We start from the raw sequence: 27,952 nt of genomic DNA, 5'->3' as shown, positions 1-27,952 counted from the left end.
CTTGAGACATCTCTGGCATTGTGTTGTGACAAAACTGCACATTTTAAAGTGGCCTTTTATGGTCCCCAGCACAAGGTGCACGCACCTGTGTAATGATCATGCTTCTTGATATGCCGCACCTGTCAGTTGAATTTATTATTTTGTCAAAGGAGAAATGCTCACTAACAGGGATGTAAAACAAATGTATGCACAACATGAGAAATTAGCTTTTTGTGCCAATGGAACATTTCTGGGATCTTTTATTTCAGCTCATGAAACCAACACTTTACATGTAGTGTTTATATTTTTGTTCAGTGTAGCTTCAGTGAGGAGCCACAAAGAATGTTCCACTTGGACAACAGAGCGCATCGGAGTCAATCAACAAAGGGGAAACATATTAACTGAAATCTTTAATGAAAATCGTGAATCAGCAAGAACATTAGACTAGAATGTATTTATCAGAAAAAGTATTTAGTAGAAAAATGTTGATAAAATCAAAGTAAAAAAATGTGAGTCAACAAAAACAAGTGCGAACTCAAATTTCAGAATGCTGCTCTATTTAAATACATATAATTTTCTCAAAATTACTGAACATTGATATTCTTGGCAGGTTACATTTTGGCCTCAATGCAAAGTCCCCTGTTGTGTGTTTACATTGAGAATAAGAAATTTGTAAAGAAATGATAGATGTTACTCAATCACAAATATTTGAACATAATTTGACCTGAGAGAGCAGCTGACAGCCACTCCCCTCATTGGCAGAATGATCACATGACTTCATAGCCACTGCGAATGCCCCTCATCAACATACAGGCGAATATGATGCCCATGATCTGAAAACACACAAAAAGTTAGAAAACATAGTATAATATATATTAAATAAATTAAGTGCCTCAAAGTATTCAGACACCTTGACTTTCTACTTTGTTACATTACAGCCTTATTCGAAAATGAATTAAATATAACAATTTCCTCAGCAATCGACACACAATACACCATAATGACAAAGTTAAAACGGGTATAGAAATGTTTGCAAATTTATTCAAAACAAAAAACAGATACCATATTTACATAAGTATTCAGACCATTTGCTATGAAACTCAAAATTGAGCTTAGGTGCATCCTGTTTCCATTGATCATCTTTGAGATGTTTTTACAACTTGATTATATTTATTATGGATCCCCATTAGCTGCTGCCAAGGCTGCAGCTGCTCTTCCTGTAGTCCAGCAAAGTTAAGGCAGTTCATACAATTTTAAAAACATTACAATACATTCACAGACTGTGTGCCCTCAGGCCTCAACTCCACCATATATATATACACAGTACAAAATCCATGTGTGTATACTGCATATGCTATCGTGTGTGTGTGTATGCATCCGTCTGTGCCTATGTTGCTTGGAGTCCACATGTGGTAATTTCAATTGATTGGACATTATTTGGGATGGCACACACCTGTCTACATAAGGTCCCACAGTTGACAGTGCAACCAAGCCATGAGGTCGAAGGAATTGCCCATAGCGTTCCGAGACTTGTTTGTGTCGAGGCACAGATCTGGGGACGGGTACCAAAATAATTCTGCCGCATTGAAGGGTCCCAAGAACACAGTGGCTTCCATCATTCTTAAATGGAAGAAGTTTGGAACCACCAACTCTTCCTAGAGCTGGCCGTCCGGCCAAACTGAGCAATCGGAGGAGAAAGGCCTTGGTCAGGGAGGTGACCAAGAACCCGATGGTCACTCTGACAGAGCTCTAGAGTTCTTCTGTGGAGATGGGAGAACCTACCAGAAGAACAACCATCTCTGCAGCACTCCACCAATCAAGCCTTTACGATAGAGGGGCCAGACGGAAGCGACTCCTCACTGAAAAGACACATGACAGCCCACTTGAAGTTTGCTAAAATGCACCTAAAAACTCAGACCATGAGAAACAAGATTCTCTGGTCTAATGAATCCAAGATTGAACTCTTTGGCCTGAATGCCAAGCGTCACGTCTGGAGGAAACCTGGCACCATCCCTACGGTGAAGCATGGTGGTGGAGCATCATGCTGTGGGGATGTTTTTCAGCAGCAGGGACTGCGAGACTAGTCAGGATCGAGGGAAAGATGAACAGAGCAAAGTACAGAGAGATCCTTGATGAAAACCTGCTCCAGAGCAGACTTGGGGCAAAGGGTCACCTAACAGGACAACGACCCTTTGGGACAAGTCTCTGAATGTCCTTGAGTGGCCCAGCCAGAGCGCGGACTTGAACCCGATCAAACATCTACTGGAGACAAGAAAATAGTTGTGCAGCAACACTCCCCATCCAACCTGACAGACCTTGAGAGGATCAACAGAGAAGAATGGGAGAATCTCCCCAAATACAGATGTGCCAAGCTTATAGCATCATACCCAAGACTCGAGGCTGTAATCGCTGCCAAAGATGCTTCAACAAAGTACTGATTAAAAGGGTCTGAATACTTATGTAAATGGGATTTCAGTTTTGTATTTGCTATTTATTAAAAACATGAAAAAAAGTAAAAGTTTTTGCTTTGTCATTATGGGGTATTGTGTGTAGATTGAGGAATAAGGCTGTACCCTAACAAAATGTTGAAAAAGTAATGGGGTCTGAACAGGTTCCGAAGGCACTGTATGTGTGTTGAACTAGCATCTACAATCTGTGGGTCTTCTGAGCCCAGGATTTGTGTGTGAAAATGTATATGCTTTGTGTTTGTTTGCTCCTACCTGCAGGAAAGCGATCACCAGTGCCGCTACAATGACCCACATGATGTTCTTCTTCAACAGCTCCTCCACAACAGTCTGACACCCCTAGATAGCAATCAGAGAGAAATGTCATTCCCGACTCCAATACTGTTCTGGAGGTCTTTTTGCTTGGATGAATTGGTGTTTTTATTTCACACAACAAAAAAACTAATCAAAACAACCACTGGGTTGAACCTTACCATCTGGTGCACCTTGCTTGAATCCTTCATGGTCCCCTGACCACAGCCAGCGGTGACATTGACACAGCAGGAGTCTGGCACAGAGTTTGTGCCAGACCCAAAGTTTCCTCTCCAATCAGTGGCGTTGATCACTCCACAGCATTTCAGCTGGATGAAGAACAGCAAGAAGGGTGAGAATGAGTTTGAACATGAAAGGTATACAGGGAAAGCCAGATAGAGGAAGAGACAACAGCAAAATTAGGTAGTAAGGTTAGTAAGTTCAACGGGGGAAACAGACTGGATCAGGCCAGGATATTCCTCAATGTCAACAGAAGAAGATAAAGACAAGATAAACATCGTGGCATAGTAGACAAACACTAACAAGATAGTCATGTTACATGAGGTGCCAAATTAAGCAAGACACAGAATGCAAACTCTTCACATTACGACAAATGTAAGATGCAGGATCGAGTGCAGTAAAATGTCTAGATTTGCAGTAGTATGTTGCAACTCCACTGAAGGTGGCGTCACAAGTGTCAATAAGCAGGTTTCCATCCAACTTTTTTTATGTGAGTAAAGTACGTTGGCTCAACAAACAAAAAAATGTAATGACAGTCCTGATGGAAACATAACATTTGTCGGTAAAACTTTCCAAACGTCGACAAAACGGTAAAATGAATTAGCAAGAAATGTCAGTGGAAATGCTTTAATATTTATATAACCATCAATTCAAAGTAAACTTGGAGTCATGCGATGACATTTGTGGTCCTCGAACTACGACTCGTTGGGAAAGCATGCAGTTTATTCAGCTACAGATTAAAAAATGATGATGAACTTCACAGGGTGGTGAATATGCAAGGTGATGAGCTTGATGCTCCTTTCCAATAAATATTGAGGGTCTTATTCTGGTGATCGTCGATGCTTGGCTGCCATCTGACAAATAAAAACACTTGTGCGTAATAATCTCATGTAGGCTATAACCGCACTATCTACCAGCTGTTGGCTAGAGCACACGTGCCAATACCAGACTGTGCACAAAAAATGTTGTGAAGAAAACATCATTAGAGTTGAAAATGTGATGGAAACCCATTTAACCTTTTTATTTTAGGGAATTTAACCGCACATTTTTTTTTTTATGTGCACTACGTCCTCACGCACAGCCTTTTATCTGCAACAAGTCAATTTGATGGAAACATCTCTGGTATAAAATTGCGTACATTGTTATTATGCAGATTTTTGAATATTCGCATGAAAACCAATCTCCAATTGGATGGAAAACTAGCTAGTGTATGTCAATTGTTTATTTTGTTCCAAAGTATATAGATCTAGCATCTACCAATACTTAATGGTTGATACCAACATCAATCTGCAGGTTATCCAGGGCCTTCTGGAATTCGTCAGTGCCGTTGCTGTATTTGGTGACCATGTCATTGAGACTCTCATGGACAATGACTGTCAGCTAAATTAAAGAAAAACATGGTTAACTTGTGTAATTACAAAATTAAGTTAATAGGTGTAGACTGTACATATGTTACTGTATAGATAATTAGACGTGTAAAAAAAAGCTGCCTGATATACGAGTATACTCACGTTGCCTCTGAAGACATATCCAGCGATGGCCGCACCAATCTCAGTGATAATGATCAGACCCAGAAGGATAGTGAACTTGGGAGAAAATATACAATGAGAAATATATATTAGCTCATAAATATATATTAGCTATTTTTGGAAGATTAAAGGATTTAAACAAATAAGCAAAAAATGTATAAGGATTTAGATTGAGCTACTGTAAAATACACTACATGGCCAAAAGTAAGTGGACACCTGCTCGTTGAACATTCCAAAATCATGGGCATTAATGGAGTTGGTCCTCCCTTTGCTGCGATAACATCCTCTACTCATCTGGTAAGGCTTTCCACTAGATGTTGGAACATTGCTGCAGGGCCTTGCTTCCATTCAACCACAAGAGCGTCGGGCACGGATGTTGAGCGATTAGGCCTGGCTTGCAGTCGGTGTTCCAATTCATCCCAAAGGTGTTCGATGGGGTTGAGGTCAGGGCTCTGTGCAGGCCAGTCAAGTTCTTCCACACCGATCTCAACAAACCATTTCTGTACGGACCTCGCTTTGTGCACTGGGGTATTGTAATGCTGAAACAGGAACGGGCCTTCCGAACTGTTGCCAAGAAGTTGGAAGCACAGAATTGTCTAGGATGTCATTTGATGCTGTATCGTTGATTTCCCTTCACTGGAACTAAGGGGCCTAGCCCGAACCATGAAAAACAGCCCCAGACCATTATTCCTCCTCCACAAAACTTTACAGTTGGCACTATGCATTGTAGCGCTCTCCTGGCTTCCGCCAAACCCAGATGTGTCTGTCGGACTGCCAGATGGTGAAGTGTGATTTATCACTCCAGAGAACGCGATTCCACTGCTCCAGAGTCCAATTGCTTTGAGCTTTACACCACTCCAGCCGATGCTTGGCATTGTGCATGGTCATCTTAGGCTTGTGTGCAGCTGCTCGGTCATGGAAACCCATTAAATGGCTTCCATTTTTATTTTATTTTAATGAAGCTCCCTTTCAACAGTTCTTGCGCTGACATTGCTTCCAGAGGCAGTTTGGAACTCTGTAGTAAGTGTTGCAACGGAGGACAGCTGTAACCGAGGACATGAACTTACAGTTGGCCGGGGCAGCTCTAGCAGGGCAGAAATTTGACAAACTGACTTGTTGGAAAGGTGGCATCCTATAAAAGGTGTCACATTGAAAGTCACTGAGCTCTTGAGTAGGGCCATTTTACTGCCAATGTTTGTCTATGGAGATTGCATGGCGATGTGCTCGATTTTATACACCTGTCAGCAACGGGTGTGGCTGAAGTAGCAGAATCCACTAGTTTGAAGGGGTGTCCACACTTTTGGCCATGTCATTACAAAATCCATTTTATCGTCTTTATGTCTGAATGGAACAAATTGCATTCACTAGAATAAATGTTGCCTAGATGTAAAAGACAAGCATTGTCAAACCAGTTGGTTCAGACTGCTTTTCCAAAACAAGAGCAAACGTATGTGGACATAGGGTTGTTACGGTGACTGTATTACCGCCACATCGGCGTTCACAAGTCATGATGGTAGTCAAATTCCATGTGACGGTTTAGTCACGGTAATTAGGCTTTTCCAAGCAAATGTACTGCCTGGTACTCAGCACTCTACTGTCCCCCTAATTTTATTATTTAACTAGGCAAGTCAGTTAAGAACAAATTCTTATTTACAGTGACGACCTACCAGGGAACAGTGGGTTAACTGCCTTGTTCAGGGGCAGAATGACAGATTTTTACCTTGTCAGCTCAGGGATTTGATCTAGCAACCTTTCGGTTACCGGCCCAACACTAACCACCACCCCTAATCACTCAGACATTAATGCAAAGGTAATTGAAAATCATGAGAGCCCGTGAGCTCATGTTGCGCAACATCTCTATAGGCTATGCAATTGCATGAGAAAGTTTTGATGGCCTCTTAAAAAGGAGGATCCAGATTTCTATAGGCTAGGCCTACTATATTGCTCAACTTTCCTAATATTAAGCACATTGCTTCTCTTTACAAACAGGAGTGCCTGGCTGGCATGAAAATGAACCATGGGAAAGGATTCTCCATTTGCTATTTAAGTGCATAAATTACATTTTTCCCCCTGCCCTTGTTTCGACACAGGTTCATGATAGTGGTCCATTCTAAAATCAAAACAAATTTCACATATTATTTAGTATATGTAAAGACAAGATTAAATCAAGAATAGTCTGCTGGGTGACAATATTAGCCTTTCACTTGTGAATGATGCCCAGCAAGCGCATGTCTTTTTTTTTTTTTTACTTTTTCAAAATCATAGTCGTACACCTGATGTAGCCTAGCCCATAGCCCTGTATGTTTTGAAAAGGTTTATCACAACTAAAGCGGCCAAATAACTACTTAAAGCACATTAAGCCGCTTTACAACAGGTGTAGCGCCTAACTGGCATACATAGCTGCGCGTGTGCTTCAAGTTCGGGGAAGAGCATTGTCACCATAATGCACCTTTATAATAAAAGCATTACATGCATGAATTGCATTTGCGATCACTTTTGAGAATGGCGTTTTCCCGCTAATTGATTGCATTTTGGAATATTCATGTTATAGCCTACTGCCGTGTGCACACCGTGATAGCACAAATGCATATTTACCTGATTTGTTGGATATTTAACAATTATTTACTTAACTAATACTGTATTAAGACATTTCTTTCCTTCATTCTACGTGAACTGAGGAGTTTTTTTAAGCTCGGGTTGGCAACTGATTAAGTGATGGCTAGGTAAAAACCTACAGCTGACATTCCATAGATAAGATGTGGTATGTGTCACCGAGATAGAGCTTGGAGGAACAGAACAAAGGCCTCAGTATTCCTAATTATCCTGGCATCTGGGAGACATCACCAGAGGCAGATGACCACAGGATGAACCCCCCAATCTATATGAGAGTGGTTGAACCAATCATGACTATGCATTCTGGGTATCAGCTATATAAACTGTGCATTGTCTGTAAAGGCTAGGCTGCTCAGCTCAACATTCAAGACGGTTGGGCTGATTGGTTTCATTATTGCAATAATTAAATAAATATTAAATAAATATGATTGTTTGATGAAATGACCAAGTCTCTCTCAGTACTGCTGTACTTATGTGAATAACCTAATAGTGCATCAACATTTTAAGCTAAACGTAATCTGTTGCATCATCCTCATTGCTTAAAAACATGACATAGGCTAGTGCTTTTGCTGTTCGTTAGGCCTCATCTTGTTGGCTGACGAAATGTAAATGTGGACAGTTCTTCCAACAGCTTCAATATGCGCCTCGGGAATTCGACGCAGTTGCGTCCCCAATGTGTCGGTCTTCACTTGTAGCCTTTGAGAAGGACCCGATCACGTGACAGGCATTGACTAATAAGTATTGAGATATGAGAGAACCATGCGAGTGAGGTGCTTCGGAACACGCAGAAGGGAGAAGGGAATTATTATGATTATATTCAGCCCAAGGGCACAATGGCCACAGGCCGCAAAAGGCATGGATTCTTTTAGGGGGCGTTACATCCTCACAAAGGGGATGCCGCCGTGAAATTCGAGGCATTATCAAGTGCTTGTCAAAATTGTCAATGAAAGACTGATGAAGTGTGTACAGCCTGCACAGAAAAACAAAGCAGAGCTCATGCCTTTCATGCAACTTTATTCAAATCATCAGTCACATCATGCAGCCTTACAATGATTTGAAAATCGAAAATATATAGCCCGGCGTTTTTAATCACAATTAAAGTGAGATAAATCTCTAAATTAAGCATATGAGGACCTGTTGCTTTGTAATCGTTCAAAACGTGTGCACTCCCTCAAATCGTTTGTTGAAAATATGCTTTCTATTTTATTCAGCTATGTTCAATTGTATTCTTCATACTATAAAATGCCACAGAATTATAAGCAAATCTTGTCTGCTAAATTAACTAGTGTAGCCCACAGCCAAATGGCATAGCCAGATCAGGGCCTAACACAAGGACAAATCAGAGTACGCTATTCTGTTCTTCTGAAATAGACTACATTTTCTTCATATCAAGTTTCTTTAGACCCGTCTGAAATAAATGATGGATTTATTGTGAAGGTGTAGGCTATATTACATGGATCTATTAGACTTTTTAAAAATAGATGTTCCTACGGTCTACATCAGTTTGCAGGCTGTGTGGAGAAGCCAGGAGATGCTAAATGTGTTTATGTTAATTAACAGTCAATTACTGTGAGACCGGCAGTTATTTGCTAGACAAATCACCAGCTGACAAAATTGAATGACCGCCGCAGCCGTATGTGGACACAAGATCAAACGTGTATACAACACATTTTATTTGGAATATCATGGTGACCACTATGCAGCAGTTCTACTGCATAGAGGTTATATCATGCGTGTCATGTTATACGTGAACATACCATGGTGACCATGCAGTAGCTCTCCTTCCAGGCTCCACAGCAGCCGAAGAAGGCGATGAAGAAGACGACGACCCCCACCACGATGAGGACAATGGGGGCTGACGAGGCTGAGACATTATTGATCACTACGGTGTTGTGGAGAGCCACCTGAACCAAGACTCCCAGAACTATTAGAGCCAGACCACACAGCTAGAGAGAAAGAAACAGAGAGATGGAGTACATGATTAGAAGTCACAAATGTACATCTTCACGCACGGATTTCTACAACCATTGTACAACGCAACAGATATTCAAACGTTTTGAAATATGTGAATAGGATCTTAGTCTAAACCAAAGCATGTGAAGACAATTTCATAATCTGTACAACTGAGTTATACATTTGTTATTGTAAGAGGCCATACTTTTAAAATGGCAAGAAAGTACTAAAGTGTATGTAAGACTAATGTACATCAGATCCTGGCTTAACCCAGTCTCAATCAAAAGTTGTTTCAGGTCCTGTAATGAGTTCAGAATAGCATTCAGACCCAGAGCAACTTCTAGTAACCCCATGGTCACTCAGGAATGCTGGAACCAGTCAGGTTACTGGGTCCTAAATTAGCATTCAAATGAACTAATATGGATCAAGGACACAAACGAGAAAATACTTTGAGATAAAGTTATGTAGTCACATTTTCTGCATCTTTACTTTAAAAGAGATAGTACTAATTTTCAAATGACTCTAGTCCTCCCCCCATGTGAAGAAAAGTATTTGGACAAATTCAAAGAAGTCAAAACCTTAGTATTTGGTCCCATATTCCTAGCATGCAATGACTACATCAAGCGTGTGACTCTACAAACTTGTTAGATGCATTTGCAGTTTGCTTTTCAGATTATGTTTTGCTCAATAGGAACTGAATGGTGAATAATGAATGTTGTGTAATTTTGGAGTCACAATCCTGGATGCTACCATTATGGATAATCATTCATTAAAGTCATGATTCAAGATACAGGAGGAAGAACCCAACATTTTTTTTTAATCTAGGTACATCCAGCCCCCACTCCGGTCCTTTCATCATTGGTAACCCCAATGTAAATATTTGTCATGGGTTAGGATTACTCACTGCCTGGTTTCTATATAGTGGAGAGGTAGGTACACAGACACAGGAGAGAGAGGCCATGAAACTAAATGTAGGCCTACATCTCAATACAAATTTATATATTTTTTATAAATAGAACACATCACTCACTAAGATTATCATGTAAAAAATAAAATAAACTATGCTATTAAAACACCCAAAAGGAAGGAGGGAAATCTCCCTCTCAATTTAAGGGGCTCTCTTGGCATGGAAAGCATATGTTTACATGGCCAAAGCAAGTGAAATAGATAACATTTTTTGCTTTACAGTAAACATTACTCCAAAAGAATAAAAGACAATTCAAATCTAATGTCTATATACAGTGTTGTAATGATGTGCAAATAGTTAGAAAATAAACAAATATAGGTTGTATTTACAATGGTGTTTGTTCTTCACTGGTTGCCCTTTTCTTGTGGCAACAGGTCACATCCTGCTGCACACTGTGGTATTTCACCCAATAGATATGGGAGGTTATCAAAATTGGAGTTGTTTCCACATTCTTTGTAGGTCTGTGTAATCTGAGGGAAGTGTGTTTCTCTAATATGGTCATACTTTTGGCAGGAGTTCAGGAAGTGCAACTCAGTTTCCACCTCATTTTGTGGGCAGTGTGCACATTGCCTGTCTTCTCTTGAGAGCCAGGTCTGCCTTCAGCAGCCTTTCTCAATAACAAGGCTATGCTCACAGATTTTGTACACAGTCAAAGTTTTCCTCAATTTTGGGTCAGTCACAGTGGTCAGGTATTCTGCCACTGTGTACTCCGTTTAGGGCCAAATAGCATTCTAGTTTGCTCTGTTTTTTTTGGTAAATTCTTTCCAATGTGTCAAGTAATTATCTTTGTTTTCTCATGATTTGTTTGGGTCTAATTGTGTTGCTGTCCTGGGACAGAGCCCCAGGTTGTAGAATTTGGGTTTTGATAATTCGCGGGTATCGGCCTAATTCTGCTCTGCATGCATTATTTGGTGTTTTACATTGTACGCAGAGGATATTTTTGCAGAAAATTGCAGTCTCAATTTGGTGTTTGTCCTATTTTGTGAATTTGGTGAGCGGACCCCAGACCTCACAACCATGAAGGGCAATGGGTTCCATAACTGATTCAAGTATTTTTAGCCAGATTCTAAACGGTATGTCGAATTTTATGTTTCTTTTGATGGCATAGAAGCCCCTTCTTGCATTGTCTCTCAGATTGTTCACAGCTTGGTAGAAGTTACCTGTGGCGCTGATGTTTAGGCCGAGGTATGTGTAGTTTGTGTGCTCTTAGGGCAATGGTGTCTAGATGTAATTGGTATTCGTGGTCCTGGCAACTGGACCTTTTTTGGAACACTGCTGTTTTTGTCTTACTGAGATTTACTGTCAGGGCCCAGGTCTGACAAGATCTGCACAGAAGATCTAGGTGCTGCTGTACACCGTCCTTGGTTGGAGACAAGATCATCAGCAAACAGTAGACATTTGACTTCAGATTCTAGTAGGGTAAGGCCAGGTGCTGCAGACTGTTCTAGTTCCCTCGCCAATTAGTTGAGATATATAGATATATGTGTTGAAGAGGGTGGGTGTTAAGCTGCATCCCTGTCTCACCCCCTGGCCCAGTGGAAAAAAATTGTTGTTTGACAATTTTAACCGCACACTTGTTGTTTGTGGGCTCCCGAGTGGCACAGTGGTCTAAGGCATTCCATTTCAGTTCTAGCGGTGTCACTACAGACCCTGGTTCGATTCCAGGCTGTATCACAACCGGCTGTGATTGGGAGTCCCATATGACGGTGCACAAATGGCCCAGCGTCGTCCAGGCTAGGCAGTCATTGCAAATAAGAATTTGTACTTAACTGACTGGCCTAGCTAAATAAAATAAATTGTGTACATGGATTTTATAAAGTCGTATGTTTTTACCCCCCAACACCACGTTCCATCAATTTGTATAGCAGGCCCTCATGCCAAATTGAGTCGAAAGCTTTTTTGAAATCAACAAAGCATAAGAAAACTTTGCCTTTGGTTTGTTTGTCAATTATGGTGTGCAAGGTGAATACGTGGTCTGTTGTACAGTAATTTGATAAAAAGCTAATTTGACATTTGCTCAGTACATTGTTTTCACTGAGGAAATGTACGAGTCTGCTGTTAATGATAATGCAGAGGATTTTCCCAAGGTTGCTGTTGACGTATATCCCATGGTAGTTATTGGGGTCAAATTTGTCTCCACTTTTGTGGATTGGGTGATCAGTCCTTGGTTCCATATAGAGGAATATGCCAGAGCTGAGGATGTTAAAAGAGTTTAAATATAGCCAATTGGAATTTGTGGTCTGTCTATTTTATCATTTAATTTAGGATCCCATCAACAGGCCTTTTTGGGTTGGAGGGTTTGCATTTTGTCCTGTAGTTCATTCAATGTAATTGCAGAATCCAGTGGGTTCCGGTAGCCAATACAGTTGAAATCAGAAGTTTACATACACTTAGGTTGAGTCATTAAAACTCGTTTTTCAACCACTCCACACATTTCTTGTTAACAAACTATAGTTTTGGCTAGTCGGTTAGAATATCTACTTTGTGCATGACAAGTACATTTTTCCAACAATTGTTTACAGACAGACTATTTCACTGTATCACAATTCCAGTGGGTTAAAAGTTTACACACACTGAGTTGACTGTGCCTTTAAACCACTTGGAAAATTCCAGAAAATTATGTCATGGCTTTAGAAGCTTCTGATAAATGATGTCAATTAGCCCGAGTCAATTGGAGGTGTACCTGTGGATGTATTTCAAGGCCTACCTTCAAACTCAGTGCCTCTTTGCTTGATCATGGGAAAATCAAAAGAAAATCAGCCAAGACCTCAAATCTTTTTTGACGTAGACCTCCACAAGTCTGGTTCATCCTTGGGAGCAATTTCCAAACGCCTGAAGGTACCACGTTCATCTGTACAAACAATAGTACGCAAGTTTAAACACCATGAGACCACGCAGCCGTCATACCGCTCAGCAAGGAGACACATTCTGTCTCCTAGAGATGAAGGTTCTTTGGTGCGAAAAGTGCAAATCAATCCCAGAACAGCAGCAAAGGACCTTGTGAAGATTCTGGAGGAAACGGGTACAAAAGTATCTATATCCACAGTAAAACGAGTCCTATATCGACATAACCTGAAAGGCCGCTCAGCAAGGAAGAAGCCACTGCTCCAAAACCGCCATAAAAAAGCAAGACGACGGTTTGCAACTGCACATGGGAACAAGATCGTACTTTTTGGAGAAATGTCCTCTGGTCTGATGAAACAAAACTAGAACTGTTTGGCCATAATGACCATCGTTATGTTTGGAGGAAAAAGGGGGAGGCTTGCAAGCCAAAGAACACCATCCCAACCGTGAAGCACGGGGGTGGCAGCATCATGTTGGGGTGCTTTTCTGCAGGAGGGACTGGTGCACTTCACAAAATAGATGGCATCATGAGGCAGGAAAATTATGTGGATACATTGAAGCAACATCTCAAGACATCAGTCAGGAAGTGAGAGCTTGGTCGCAAATGGGTCTTCCAAATGGACAATGACCCCCAAGCACACTTCCAACGTTGTGGCAAAATGGCTTAAGGACAACAAAGTCAAGGTATTGGAGTGGCCATCACAAAGCCCTGACCTCAAGCCTATAGAACATTTGTGTGCAGAACTGAAAAAGCGTGTGCGAGCAAGGAGGCCTACAAACCTGACTCAGTTACACCAGCACTGTCAGGAGGAATGGGCCAAAATTCACCCAACTTATTATGGGAAGCTTGTGGAAGGCTACCTGAAACATTTGACCCAAGTTAAACAATTTAAAGGCAATGCTGCCAAATACTTATTGAGTGCATGTAAACTTCTGACCTACTGGGAATGTGATTAAAGAAATAAAAGCTGAAATAAATCATTCTCTACTATTATTCTGACATTTCACATTCTTAAAATGAAAGTGGTGATGTAACTGACCTAAGACAGCGAATGTTTACTAGGATTAAATGTCAGGAATTGTGAAAAACTTTAAATGTATTTGGCCAAGGTGTATGTAAACTTCCAGCTTCAACTGTAGTTGATTCTAAGATTTGTATTTGATCTTGTATATGTTTTTGCTGTTCTTTGGTTATAGAGCCACAAAGATTGGAGAAGTGGTTTATCCATACATCTCCATTTTGGATAGATAACTCTGTTTTCCAATTTTCCCAGAAGTGGTTAGAGTGAATTAATTCTTCAATTACATTGAGCTGATTTGACGTGCTGTTCCTTCTTTTCCGTACTGTATTTCTGTATTGTTTCAGTGATTGACCATAGTTAAGGCGTAGGCTCAGGTTCTGTCTCCCCGTTTTTGGTTGGATAGGTTTCTCAATTGCTTTCTTAGGGTTTTCCATTCTTCATCGTTGTTCATTTTCTTCAGTTTTCTATTTGAGATTTGATGGGGAAGCTGAGAGGTCAAATATACTGTTTAGGTTTTCTACTGCCAAGTTTCTACCTTCACTATTACAGTGAAACATTTTGCTCAGGAAATTGTCTGGAATGGTTTGAATGTTGTTTGGTAGATTTCCACACTACTTTCCTTCCATCTATAGCATTTCTTAATATTATTCAGTTCCTTTGGCTTTGATACCTCATGATTGAGCATAGCTCTGTTCAAGTAGTAGTGTGATTTTGCTATGTTCTGATAGGTCATTCAATTCAGTCAGTCCACTGACACCCCTAAGAGACTCAGGGTTGAGGTCAGTGACAAAGTTGATGAGCTATAGGTGTACCTACCGTAGGAGGCCCCATCGAAGCCTACCATTGACTATGTACATACCCAGCGAGCGACAGAGCTCTCTCTCAAGAAGAGAGAAGACCCAGAATTAGTCTGGAAATCTACACAGTAAGGGATTAGTCCAGCGGTCTTAACTTTTCACACGAACGCTTTGTATCAGTGAACAAGTCACAAGATATTGTCATAACACTGAAATGGTCACAAGACTCATATTCTACTTTTACCCTCTGATTCGCTCTCCTCCTCCCCACCACCACACCCCCTTTCTCTTTTACACACATGATATTGGGATTACTCAGAATATCACACATGGACATTGCCTATGGCAGGATATGGACTCGTTCAATATCCTTAGATATGAAGAGAGAAAATAGGATGTTGCATGTTGACAAATACATTGTATGTGTTCTCAGCACATTCAATAGATTAAGCTATATTGATTCCAGATATGCTTCTCTTGGCTGAGGTCCATATCCGGATCTTGATATGTTGGTTTTAAGATGGCGCCGAATAGGTTGGCTGACGTTTTACATGCTCCTAACCAACTGTGCTCTTTTGTTAGTTGTTTTTTTTGCGTTGTTTGTAACTTATTTTGAACATAATGTTGCTGCTACCGTCTCTTATGACCAAAAATAACCTCTGGACATCAGAACAGCGATTACTCACCACAAACTGGAAGATGCTTTTTCCTTTAACGAGTCCGACGAGAAGGATATACTGCTTTCTTCCTTTAACGAGTCCGATGAGAAGGATATAACTGCTTTCCCGGGAACAGGCCCAAATCCCCGTCATTTGCGTGAAAAGACGGAGGAAAAGTAGGCGCAGGTCGGGCTGCCTTCTAAGAATCCGTAGGAGAGCGAGTAAACTCCCACTGCCATCCGTTCTAAATGGCTAACATGCAATCATTGGAAAATAAAATTGATGATCTAAGATTACGATTGTCCTACCAAGGGGACATTAAAAACTGTAATCTCTTATGTTTCACCGAGTCGTTGCTGAATGACAACACGGATAATATAGAGCTGGCGGGATTTTCCATGAACCGGCAGAACAGAGAAGCTACGTCTGGTAAACCGAGGGGTGGGGGTTTGTCAATAACAGCTGGTGCGCGATGTCTAATATTAAAGAAGTCTCAGGGTATTGCTCGCCTGAGGTAGAGTACATTATGGTAAGCTGTAGACGACACTATCTATATTATTCGTAGCCGTCTATTTACCACCACAGCCCGATGCTGGCACTAAGACCGCACTCAACCAACTCGATAAGGCCATAAGCAAACAAGAAAATTATAATCCAGAAGCGGCACTCCTAGGTGCCGGGGACTTTAATGCAGGCATACTTAAATCAGTTACCAGCATGTCACATGTGCAAAAAAACAACCATCTTTACTCCACACAGAGATACATACATACAAAGCTCTCCCCTGCAAATCTGACCATAATTCTATCCTCCTGATTCCTGCTTACAAGCAAAAACTAAAGCAGGAAGTACCAGTGACACTCAATACGGAAGTGGTCAGATGACGCAGATGCTACCGGACTGTTTTTTAAGCACAGACTGGAATAAGTTGCGGAATTCATCCAATGGCGTTGAGGAGTATACCACCTCAGTCATCGACTTCATCAATAAATGCATCAATGACATCGTCCCCACAGTGACTGTGCATACATATTCCAACCAGAAGCCATGGATTACAGGCAAAATCCGCATCGAGCTAAAGGCAAAAGCTGCCACTTTCAAGGAGCCGGACACTAATCCGGACGCTTATAAGAAATCCCGCTATGCCCTCAGACGAACCATCAAACAAGCGTCAATACAGCATTAAGATTGAATCCTCTTCGTATGTGGCAGGGCTTGAAAACTATTACGGACTCCAAAGGGATACACAGACGTGAGCTATCCAGTGACAAGCAACACCAAAGCATGCACGAGAGCACCAGCTGTTCTGGATGACTGATAACGCTCTCGGTAGCCGATGTGAGCAAGACCTTTAAAAACAGGTCAACACGCACAAAGCCCGATTACCAGGACATGTACTCAAAGCATGCGCGGACCAACTGGCAAGTGTCTTCACTGACATTTTCAACCTCTCCCTGACCGAGTCTGTAAAACCTACATGTTTCAAGCAGGCCACCATAGTCCCTGTGGCCAAGGAAGCAAATGTAACCTGCCTAAATTATTACGGCCCGTAGCACTTACGTTGGTAGCCATGAAGTGCTTTGAAAGGCTGGTAATGGCTGACAACAGCATCCTCCCAGATACCCTAGACCCACTCCAGTTCCCATACCGCCCCAACAGATCCACAGATAACGCAATCTCACTGGACATAAGGAACACCTATGTGAGAATACTGTTCACTGTTCATTGACTACACCACAGAGCTCATCACTAAGTTAAGGACCCTGGGACTAAATACCTCCCTCTGCAACTGGATCCTGGACTTCCTGATGGGCCGCCCCCAGGTGGTAAGGGTAGGCAACAACACGTCTGCCATGCTGATCCTCAACATTGGGGCCCCTCAGCGGTGTGTACTTAGTCCCCTCCTGTACTCCATTCACCACAACTGCGTGGCCAAACACGACTCCAACACCATCATTAAGTTTGCTGACGACAACAAGTGTTGTGCCAGGACAACCACCTCTCCCTCAATGTGAGCAAAACAAAGGAGATGATCGTGGACTACAGGAACAGGCGGGCCGAACAGGCCCCCCATTAATGTTGATGGGGCTGTAGTGAAGCGGATCGAGAGTTAAGTTCCTTGGTGTCCACATGAACAAAATATCATGGTCCAAACACACCAAGACAGTCGTGATGAGGCACAGCAAAACATATTCCTCCTCAGGAGACTGAAGAGATTTGGCATGGGTCCCCAGATCCTCAAAAAGTTATATAGCTGCACCATCGAGAGCATCCTGACCGGTTGCATCACCACCTAATATGGCAACTGCTCGGCATCTCACCATAAGGCGCAACAGAGGGTAGTGCGTACGTCCCAGTACATCACTGGGGCAAAGCTTCCTGCCATCCAGGACCTATAATAGGCGTGTCAGAGGAAAGGCCACTCCAATCACCCTAGTCATGGACTTTTCTCTGCTAACTCACGACAAGAGGTCTCCTTAACAGCTTCTACAATGATTCAGAAAGGCACACACACCTATACAAAAAGGTCCCACAATTGAAAGTGCATGTCAGAGCAAAAACCAAGCCATGAGGACAACTTGATTATATTTATTATTGATCCCCATTAGCTGCTGCCAAGGCTGCAGCCACTCTTCCTGCAGTCCAGCAGAATTAAGGCAGTTAATAAAATGTTAAACATTACAATACAATACATTCAGACTGTGTGCTCAAGCCCTTACTCCACCACATACATACACAGTACAACATCCATGTGTATAGTGCATATGCTATCGTGTGTGTGTGTGTGTGTATGTGTGTGTGTTGCTTGGCGTCCACCTGTGGTAAATTCAATTGATTGGACATGATTTGGGATGGCACACGCCTGTCTATATAAGGTCCCACCATTGACAGTGCAACCAAGCAGAGGTCGAAGGACTTGTCCGTAGAGCGTCAAGATAGGATTGTGTCGTGGCACAGATCTGGAAAAGGGTACCAAAAATGTCTGCAGCATTGAAGGTCCCCAAGAACAGTGGCCTCAATCATTCTTAAATGGAAGAAGTTTGGAACCACCAAGACTTTTCCTAGAGCTGGCTGCCTAGCCAAACTGAGCAATCATGGGAATCAGGACCTTGGTCAGGGAGGTGACCAAGAACCCGATGGTCACTCTGACAGAGCTCCAGAGTTGCTCTGTGGAGATGGGAGAACGTTCCAGAAGGACAACCATCTCTGCAGCACTCCACGAAATCAGGCCTTTATGGTAGAGTGGCCAGACGGAAGCCACTCATGACAGCCCGCTTGGAGTTGACAAAAAAGGCACCTGAAGACTCACACCATGAGAAACAAGATTCTCTGGGTCTGATGAAACCAAGATTGAACTCTTTGGATTGAATGCCAAGTTTCTGGATATTGGCGGGAACTGGAAAATGCTGTCGTAAACGTCGAACCAGAGCATCCCAAAAATGCTCAATGGGTGACATGTCTGGTGAGTATGCAGGCAATTGAAGAACTGGGACATTTTCAGCTTCCAGGAATTGTGTACAGATCCTTGCGACATGGGGCTATGCATTATCATGCTGAAGCATGATGTGATGACGGCGGATGAATGGCAAGAAAATAGGCCTCAGGATCTCATCACGGTATCTCTGTGCATTCAAATTGCCATCTATAAAAATGCTAATTGTGTAAGTTGTCCGTAGCTTATGCCTGCCTATACCATAACCCCACCATGGGGCACTCTGTTCACAACATTGACATCCACAAACTATTCGCCCACACGACGCCATACACGCTGTCTGCCATCTGCCTAGTACAATTGAAACCAGGATTTATCCATGAAGAACACACTTGTCCAGGATGCCAGCGGCCATAGAACATGAGCATTTGCCCATTGAAGTCGGTTATGACGCCATACTGCAGTCAGATCCTGGTGAGGATGATGAGCACACAAATGAGCTTCCCTGAGCTTCTGACAGTTTGTGCAGAAATGATTCAGTCTTGCAAGCCCAGTTCCATCAGCTGTCCAGGTGGCTGGTTTCATACGATCCTGCAGTGAAGAAGCTGGAATTGGAGGTCCTGGGCTGGCATGGTTACACGTGGTCTGCAGTTGTGAGGCCATTTGGACTTACTGCCAAATTCTCTAAATTGACATTGGAGGCAGCTCATGGTAGAGAAATGAACATTCAATTATCTGGCAACAGCTCTGAAGAACATTCCTGCAGTCAGCATGCCAATTGCACACTCCCTCAAAATTGGAGACATCTGTAGAATTGTGTTGTGACAAAACTGCACATTTTAGAGTGGCCTTATTGTCCCCAGCACAAGGTGCACCTGTGTAATGATCATGCCGTTTAATCATCATCTTGATATGTCACACTTGTCAGGTGGATGGACTATCTTGGCAAAGGAGAAATGCTCACTAACAGGGATGTAAACAAATGTGTGTGCACAAATTGAGATAAATACACTTTGTGCATTTGGAACATTTCTGGGATTTTTTTATTCAGTTTACATGTTGCCAAAAAGAAAGGAGGACCAAGCCACTTTAATTATATGAAGAGTGCCTTGGTCCTCTTCTTTTTGATGACCAATTTACCCTTTTTACCAAAGAGCACCTTCTGTCTACCAAAACATACTATTGTGTACCTTAGCAACACTTCCCTCCTTTTTTTCTACTTTACATGTTGCATTTATATTTTTGTTCAGTATAGATTAAATACACAACCAGTTGTAGGCTACTTATAAAAGTAACTAAAAATAACAAATATCTGTTTAATGCCAAACCATTAAGAGACTAGGACATGGAGGTAAACTAATGGAAAGTGATAAACCTTGCTCTCTGTCCCATAACCAACATAAACATTTTCTTTGTAGTTAACTACATCACAACTGGCAGTTGCGGAGGAGGTGTGTATATATTTTACAGCCATAAAGAGTCATGATGGAAAAACATGCTCTTTCCCCGATTCGTAGATGTTCCTTTTAAAGTAAGAGTGAAAATAGTTGACTTGTCTTAAAACATAACACATGGACCAAACTAATACGATACAGTAGATCTGTAGGGCAATTCCACTGTAACGGAATTACGCTGGAACTTAGATTTTCCCTTTAAAAATGCAAAACAAAAACCATTGATTTTACAAATCATACCACTATGCACAATGAATACTTCAAACAATTTACACAGTAATTTTTTTTTAAAGTTTAAAAAAAGTAAATTTTGAAAAGTTTGGTAACAGAATTACTGTAAAATCTCCCTGAGTTTTATTCTGTTACCAAATCTTTGTATCTGTACAGCTCTTCCTGTAAATGTGTTTTTGTAAAAATGTTCAGTGGAAATTATTAAAAGTAGTCCAAGTGCATAGAGTTGTATGGTTTGTTAAACTCTGAAATCCAGGTGTTTTATTTGGTATACATTTTTCATTGAAAAATCTGAGTCTCAGCGTAATTACGTAACCATGGAATTGCTCTGCAGCAGTTTGAGGAACTGAACTCCCTGAATTACTCATGATATGGGTTAACTAAGTGTCAGAGGCATTTCACAATCAATCCAGATGCTGAGCTGTATTAGAGCCACAAGTTCACACTTAACAGACCTCACAGGACAGAAGCAGCACATCCTAGCCAGTCGGGATTCCAAACTTCCATCTGCATTACTCACCCAGAAGATGAAGTTGAAAAAGAAGAGTAGGTACTTCACACATTTCATTCCCCCTTCAACACCCATGGTTAGTCCGGATCAAGTCCCTGGATCAACACAAAGAAAAATACATTTTAACCAGAGACAGTAAATAACTTTATTACAAATAGTGTGATCTAGTTTCAGGTTATCGCTTGTTGCTGCATCGTCTAGGCCTAGAGTGTTTAGCTCGGCTCACATTTTATTGTGTCAATGGTGACAGAAACTGGCATGGTATGCTGAGAATATGTACAAATGAAAGGAAAATATTGACTGACAGGTAGTAGGCCAGTAATCAGTTGATGTAAAAAATAAAAAATAAATAAAATGAAACGTCAATGAAAGGAATCAGTTGATGTGTGGGGGAACATTTTAATTGACCCCTGAGGCAAAAGGGAGTCAACACACATAAGAACATATAGAAACTGTCCAGTAAAATATTACTCATAAGGGTGTGATGTCTGATCAACAGTTGAGAATCACAGGCTTGCTGACAGTGAAAGGCCTTTTTCACACATTGTTCCGCATCAGATTAACATTACACCATAAAACCACATTTGTTTCAAGAGTTTAGTGCGCACAACTCTATATGCGTTTAGATCTGGGGTAAATGTAATCTCATTGGATTTCATTAAACTATGAGGCAACATGAAAAATCCCGTTTTGTGCTCGATTAGCATCCAGCATTGTCTGTAATGTAGGCTATGGTTCATAAAAAGAATGTTGGTTCTAATATTGGGTGACAGGTTCATAAAAACATAGTTTTTTTTGCTTTCCTGTTTCAGACTATTAGTTCAATTCACATATCCTGGTTATCTGCATTAGCCATGTAGGCCTACTATAATTAATATGACAAATGGACACAAAATAACATGAAAAAAACAATAGATATTGGAACGATTACTACGTGAGACGCCTTATAGCATTTTAGAATTTTGACTGAAAGTTTTTACTTTACAAGACTGCGACATCCATTGCTCGCCACAGCAGTGAACCACCAACCACACAACAAAACACACCCGGGCAGAGGATACGAAGTTAACTATTGTTGTAGCCAAATTTGATTTGTTGGACAGTTTTTGTAACTAAATTCCATTACTACTAAGTAACCGTAAAGACAGATGGTTATTATATTAGGCTACAATCTTAGTTCAACGTGTCGATTGCGCATTCTCAAAACGAACCTCTATTTATCTCTTGTACATTCTTTTTTTCTTTAATTTTATAATGACTATAGGTTACAACGTTAACCAAAACAATATATGGATTAAATAGGCGTACTATTTACCTTTTTTCCAAACAAAAAAAAATAGTAGAGGCGTCAAAGTAATTCGAGGCGATGGTTGAAATTTGGAAACAAATTGGTGAAGTAAGCGACGCAATTCTCCGTTTTATAAGCCCCTCCCTCTCTACGTCTGATTCAGCAATCGTAACGTGATCATAGAAAATGACGGAGAAGTCAACACAGGCCAAGATTCACTTTCATCCACAGTAGGCCAACACACATTAGCAGTTATCAGTTGAGCGGAGCCTGTACTCTTTCAAGGTGAAGCACTGTTTATTTCATCAGATGCACATACCCTGTAAAATGCATGAAATGTAACTGTATGCCTATAACACATTTGTAGTAGACTGAACTTAATATAGACTGAAATAATTAAATCAATCCCTTTGTTCTTGCTTGGCTACCCAGACTCCTTGCTCTGGTTAAACGGCAGGCTACCTTTGTTCAGTGTTCTTTTAATTACTATTGTAAAAAAAAAGTGATTTTTTTTCATTAAACTCAATCTGACATGGAAGATAAATTACCATGAGAAATCATGAGAGAGTAAGTGGAAAAAGATTCTCCCATTGATAATTTCTTGCTCAACCTATTACTGCAATGAGAACATGATGCAATACATCATCACATGTCTACCAGTGTCAGCTTCAAGTCAGTGAACATAGGAGAGGTCCTTCTTAGTATAAACTACTATGTACAGCTATGCTGTAAGCACATTTCAGTATGATTTTTACATCAGATGGACTAAAATGGCTACATATTTTGAGGAACAGTATAGAGAAATAAGAGCTGGTGAGGAATGGAGACCAAAGGAGATATAAGGCAGGGCAGGCACAAATAGGAGTGAGTTGATTGGAGATCTCAAAAACTGTGATGCATGGGGATGAGGTCATCGGAGGCCAGGGGACGTAGTCCTAATCCCAAGTCTGAATGTCACGCCCTGATCTGTTTCACCTGTCCTTGTGCTTGTCTCCAGCCCCTCCAGGTGTCGCCCACCTTCTCCACTTATCCCCTGGGTATTTATACCTGTGTTTTCTGTCTGTCTGTGCTAGTTCGTCTTGTTTGTTCAAGTCAACAAGCAGTTTGGCTCAGCATCTGTTTCTTGATATCTGGATATGTGCATGTACTCCCTGGCCCATCTACTGTTGCTTGCCCCAATTCTGACTTGTGCTCTGATATCTGCTTCACTGATTTCTGCTCTCGTAAAAGCCTGGGTTTTCTGCACGTTAACACTAGAAGCTTATTACCTATAATGAATCAGTTGAAAGTGTGGGTTCACAGCTCCAATCCAGATGTGTTGGTCAACTCAAATCAAATCAAAGTTTATTCGTCACGCGCGCCGAATACAACAGGTGTAGACATTTCACTGTTCTTGTGCATGTGACATTAAAACTTGAAACTTGTTGGTTCATAGGGAATTAATTTGTTTTGTAATTGCTGTTTTGTTTAAAAGTTTGTCTTATCTATTTAAAAAAAATGATATAACGTTATTTAATAGACCTAGATATTTAAGTTTAAAGTAAGCCTACCCTTGCCTGATGAGAATCCCAGGCTAAAAATATCCCCCCCACAATAAAACCATTAGCCTATGTCACTATAATAATATTATGTTTTATATTTGATAAAGTAAATCAAATCAAATCAAAGTTTATTTGTCACGTGCGCCGAATACAACAGGTGTAGACCTTACAGTGAAATGCTTACTTAGAGGCTCTAACCAATAGTGCAAAAAATATGTTAGGTGAACAATAGATAAGTAAAGAAATAAAACAACAGTAAAAAGACAGGTTAGCCAATGTGCGGGAGAACTTGTTGGTCGGCCCAATTGAGGTAGTATGTACATTAATGTATAGTTAAAGTGACTATGCATATATGATATATGATCATTACTGCGACGTGGGTAAGGAAGAGTGTTTTGAATACTGATGTTAACCTTTTCTGGTTATAACCTTTTTCAGCAAGACATATCTTCCAAAGGTGGGGGAGTGGCAATCTTTACCAAGGATCACCTTCAGTGCTCGATTATCTCCACCAAGTCTGTCCCCAAACAATTTGATTTGCTGGTTTTAAATATTAAACTTTCAAATAGCTCTTTGACTGTTGCTGGGTGCTATCGTCCTCCATCAGCACCAGCCTGTACCCTACCTGCCCTAAGCTCTCCTGGCCCCTTACACTAAGTCTGAATTTGTACTGCTAGGTGACCTAAACTGGGACATGCTTAAACCACCTGACCAAGTCCTAAAGCAATGGGACTTCCTATAGGCAGTAGGAAGCTCTCTCATCCATTTATATGCAGATGATAGTCTTATACTCAGCTGGCCCCTCCCCAGATTTTGTGTTAAATGCTTTACAACAAAGCTTTCTTGGTGTCCAACAAGCTACCCTTGACCTTGTTCTGAACACCTCCAAAACAAAGGTCATGTGGTTTGGTAAGAAGAATGCCCCTCTCCCCACAGGTGTGATTACTACCTCTGAGGGTTTAGAGATTAAGGTAGTCACCTCATACAAATACTTGGGAGTATGGCTAGATGGTACACTGTCCTTCTCTCAGCACATATCAAAGCTACAGGCTAAAGTTAAATCTAGACTTGGTTTCCTCTATCGTAATCGCTCCTCTTTCACCCCAGCTGCCAAACTAACCCTGATTCAGATGACCATCCTACCCACGCTAGATTACAGAGACATAATTTATAGATCGGCAGGTAAGGGAGCTCTCGAGCGACGAGATGTTCTTTACCATTCGGTCATCAGATTTGCCACCAATGCTCCTTATAGGACACATCACTGCACTCTATACTCCTCTGTAAACTGGTCATCTCTGTATACCTATCGCAAGACCCACTGTTGATGCTTATTTATAAAACCCTCTTAGGCCTCACTCCCCCCTATCTGAGATATCTACTGCAGCCCTCATCCTCCACATACAACACCTGGTCTGCCAGTCACATTCTGTTAAAGGTCCCCAAAGCACACACGTCCCTGGGTCGCTCGTCTTTTCAGTTCGCTGCAGCTAGCGACTGGAACGAGCTGCAACAAACACTCAAACTGGACAGTTTTATCTCTTTATCTTTTCATTCAAAGACTCAATCATGGACACTCTTACTGACAGTTGTGGCTGCTTTGCGTGATGTATTGTTGTCTCTACCTTCTTTCCCTTTGTGCTGTTGTCTGTGCCCAATAATGTTTGTACCATGTTTTGTGCTGCTACCATGTTGTGCTGCTACCATGTTGTTGTCATGTTGTGTTGCTACCATGCTGTGTTGTCATGTGTTACTGCCTTGCTATGTTGTTGTCTTAGGTCTTTCTTTATGTAATGTTGTGTTGTCTCGTCGTGATGTGATGTGTGTTTTGTCCTATATTTTTATATATATATATATATATATTTTTTAATGCCAGCCCCCGTCCCCGCAGGAGGCCTTTTACCTTTTGGTAGGCCGTCATTGTAAAAAATAATTTGTTCTTAACTGACTTGCCTTGTTAAATAAAGGTTAAATAAAATAAAATATAGTCCATGTTCACTATACAGATTCTATTTTGAAAAGACCAAATTCTGATAAGGGCTACAGACAATGCTTTTCCCTGTGACATAGTGGATGACATCAGAGGAGGTGACTAAAGTCACTGGGTGAGTTTGTTTTGCATGGCCTGGTGCCCTGTTTGGGAAGAGTTTGTAAATTTTAGACCATTCCATTGGTCCTTACAGGCCCAGTGCAGTCAAAAACGTGATTTCCCTGTGTTTGATATATATTTTCACACTATGAGGTTGGAATAATGCTGTAAAATTGTGAAAATTATGATAGTGCCCTTTTAGTGTAAGAGCTGTTTAAAAAGACTGCCTGAAATTTCAGCCTGTTTTGGTGGGAGGGAGTTTTGGCCTTCCATGGTGACATCACCATGCAGTGAATTAGGGTGTGATCGTAAACTCACTCTGGAGTGCCTGAGTGCGCGCTGAGTGCACTCTGGCCGTTGTAAATTCAGAGCACTGTCAGATTGTCAGTCCCTAAATTCAGAACGTTTCGCTCTAGGATTATTCGCACTGGCTGATCTGAGCATTCTGACCTCACAACGGCAGTCAAGCACCCAAGCTAACTGGATAAAGTTGGCTAGCTTACTAGCTACTTCCAGACACAAATGAGAGAACAACTCACTCTGACGTTTTTACTCGCCCTAGCAGAGCCGGTTAGGTTGTTTTCCTGTTATCTAGAGCTTGGTGACTGTAACTGTGCTGCAGCCAACAATTTTAACTTTTTTGCCTACGTTGACTGACACCGGTCATATTCAACTGGTGTTGCGCATTCTTAAATTCCTCAGTTATTCTGCGCTCTGGCACACTCAGACGAGAGTGCTCTGAAATCGAGTAGATAGCCAGAGTGAATTTACAAACACACTCTTAGTTAATAGACCAATAAGAAAGAGTGTTCCAAACCACTCTGCCAATAACAGCTCATTTTCAGTTTTCCCCTCCCAACTCAGACCACGCCCAAACAGTTCTAGCAAAATTCTTGCTTGAAAGACTGCTCTTTGCTAAGAAGCTATTTTTGTTTATTTTTGACAATTTTAGTTAAAAACAATCACAGCAATGTACTTAAAGCGGCAATCAGCAGTAGAAACAATAACAAAGCAGCCTCCCCACCCCTCCTTTGGTAAAAAACTGAGGTATGGGGCTGGAGAAATGCAATCACTTCCAAATTCATAGACGTAGCTATGGATGCAAGGATTGACTATCCATGATATCAAAATTATAGTTTTATCCATGTTTTGAGGTGTTTGTTTACATTTTTTTTAAATAAACAGTTGAACTAAGCTCATGAGACATTGATAAGCTATATTCTTCAAGAATCAGTGTACATATACTAAATGTATAAATCCTAAAAGGGAATACCTAGTTAGTTGCACAACTGCATTCAGTCTTCCGCATTTGACCAAACCCCTCTGAATCAGAGAGGTGCGGGGCGCTGCCTTAATCAACATCATCCGTGCCCAGGGAAGCAGTTAACCGCTAGCCTAAAGGCATCTTTTTGTAGGCACTATCTCCGCCATGGTTCGTTGGACAAAGCCTATGGAGAAATGAATGACGTTTTTGTAGGGTTTTTGGATCAACGCCAAAAATAAGGTCTGCAGTAACAGGTTTAGGAGATCTTATACGTTTTGTTCTATGAGATAATTGCCGTCAGCTAAAGTACATTTTTGTGAATTTTTAAGCATTTATGTAATTTTGAAAAAGCACATAAACGCTTCATCATTCATAAAGTTCATGTTAACTGACTGATATTATCTAATAGAACAAAACAGAGGAGATCTCCTAAGCCTGGTTTGGACTTATTTTCGGCGTTCATCCCAAAACCCTATTCTTTCCCCATTAATTTTCCCTATAGGGATGGTTGAATGAACCAGAGGTAACTCATTTTCAGGTTTTAGGACGAGCAAGCTCTAGCGAGCTCTATGGTCTTTCATTGACGACCACTTAGGCCTACATTAAAGGACTAATCCGTGGTAGTTACCATCTGAGTTGAGGGACCAACTGGTCAGCACAGTTGCAGAAAATAAAGTGCCTGTGAATAAAGGCCTTTATGTTATGTGATGTGATAATTTACAACATCAAACGGGGATGTGGTAAACTCAGCAAAAAAAAGAAACGCCCCTTTTTCAGGACCC

At 41.2% G+C, this 27,952-nt stretch overlaps 2 protein-coding genes across 2 annotated transcripts in view; both read right to left on the bottom strand.

Annotated features, from left to right (window-relative positions):
* Nucleotides 1–27,952, bottom strand: part of LOC139557566 (uncharacterized) — a 182,432-nt gene that overhangs the window by 11,958 nt on the left and 142,522 nt on the right. The window lies entirely within an intron of this gene.
* Nucleotides 377–22,443, bottom strand: LOC139557568 (CD63 antigen-like). Its single transcript, XM_071372555.1, has 8 exons — nucleotides 22,304–22,443; nucleotides 20,998–21,083; nucleotides 8,875–9,063; nucleotides 4,487–4,561; nucleotides 4,257–4,355; nucleotides 2,918–3,064; nucleotides 2,700–2,783; nucleotides 377–812 (listed from the first exon to the last, which is right to left on the bottom strand). Exons 2-8 carry the CDS (start codon nucleotides 21,061–21,063, stop codon nucleotides 747–749), a joined length of 726 nt encoding a protein of 241 aa, XP_071228656.1. The 5' UTR covers nucleotides 21,064–21,083; nucleotides 22,304–22,443; the 3' UTR covers nucleotides 377–746.

The sequence above is a fragment of the Salvelinus alpinus genome, chromosome 28, assembly GCF_045679555.1.
Source record: "Salvelinus alpinus chromosome 28, SLU_Salpinus.1, whole genome shotgun sequence".
NCBI lineage: Eukaryota > Metazoa > Chordata > Actinopteri > Salmoniformes > Salmonidae > Salvelinus > Salvelinus alpinus.
The sequence above is the reverse complement of the archived record's forward strand: the minus strand, read 5'-3'. Positions and strand labels throughout refer to the sequence as shown.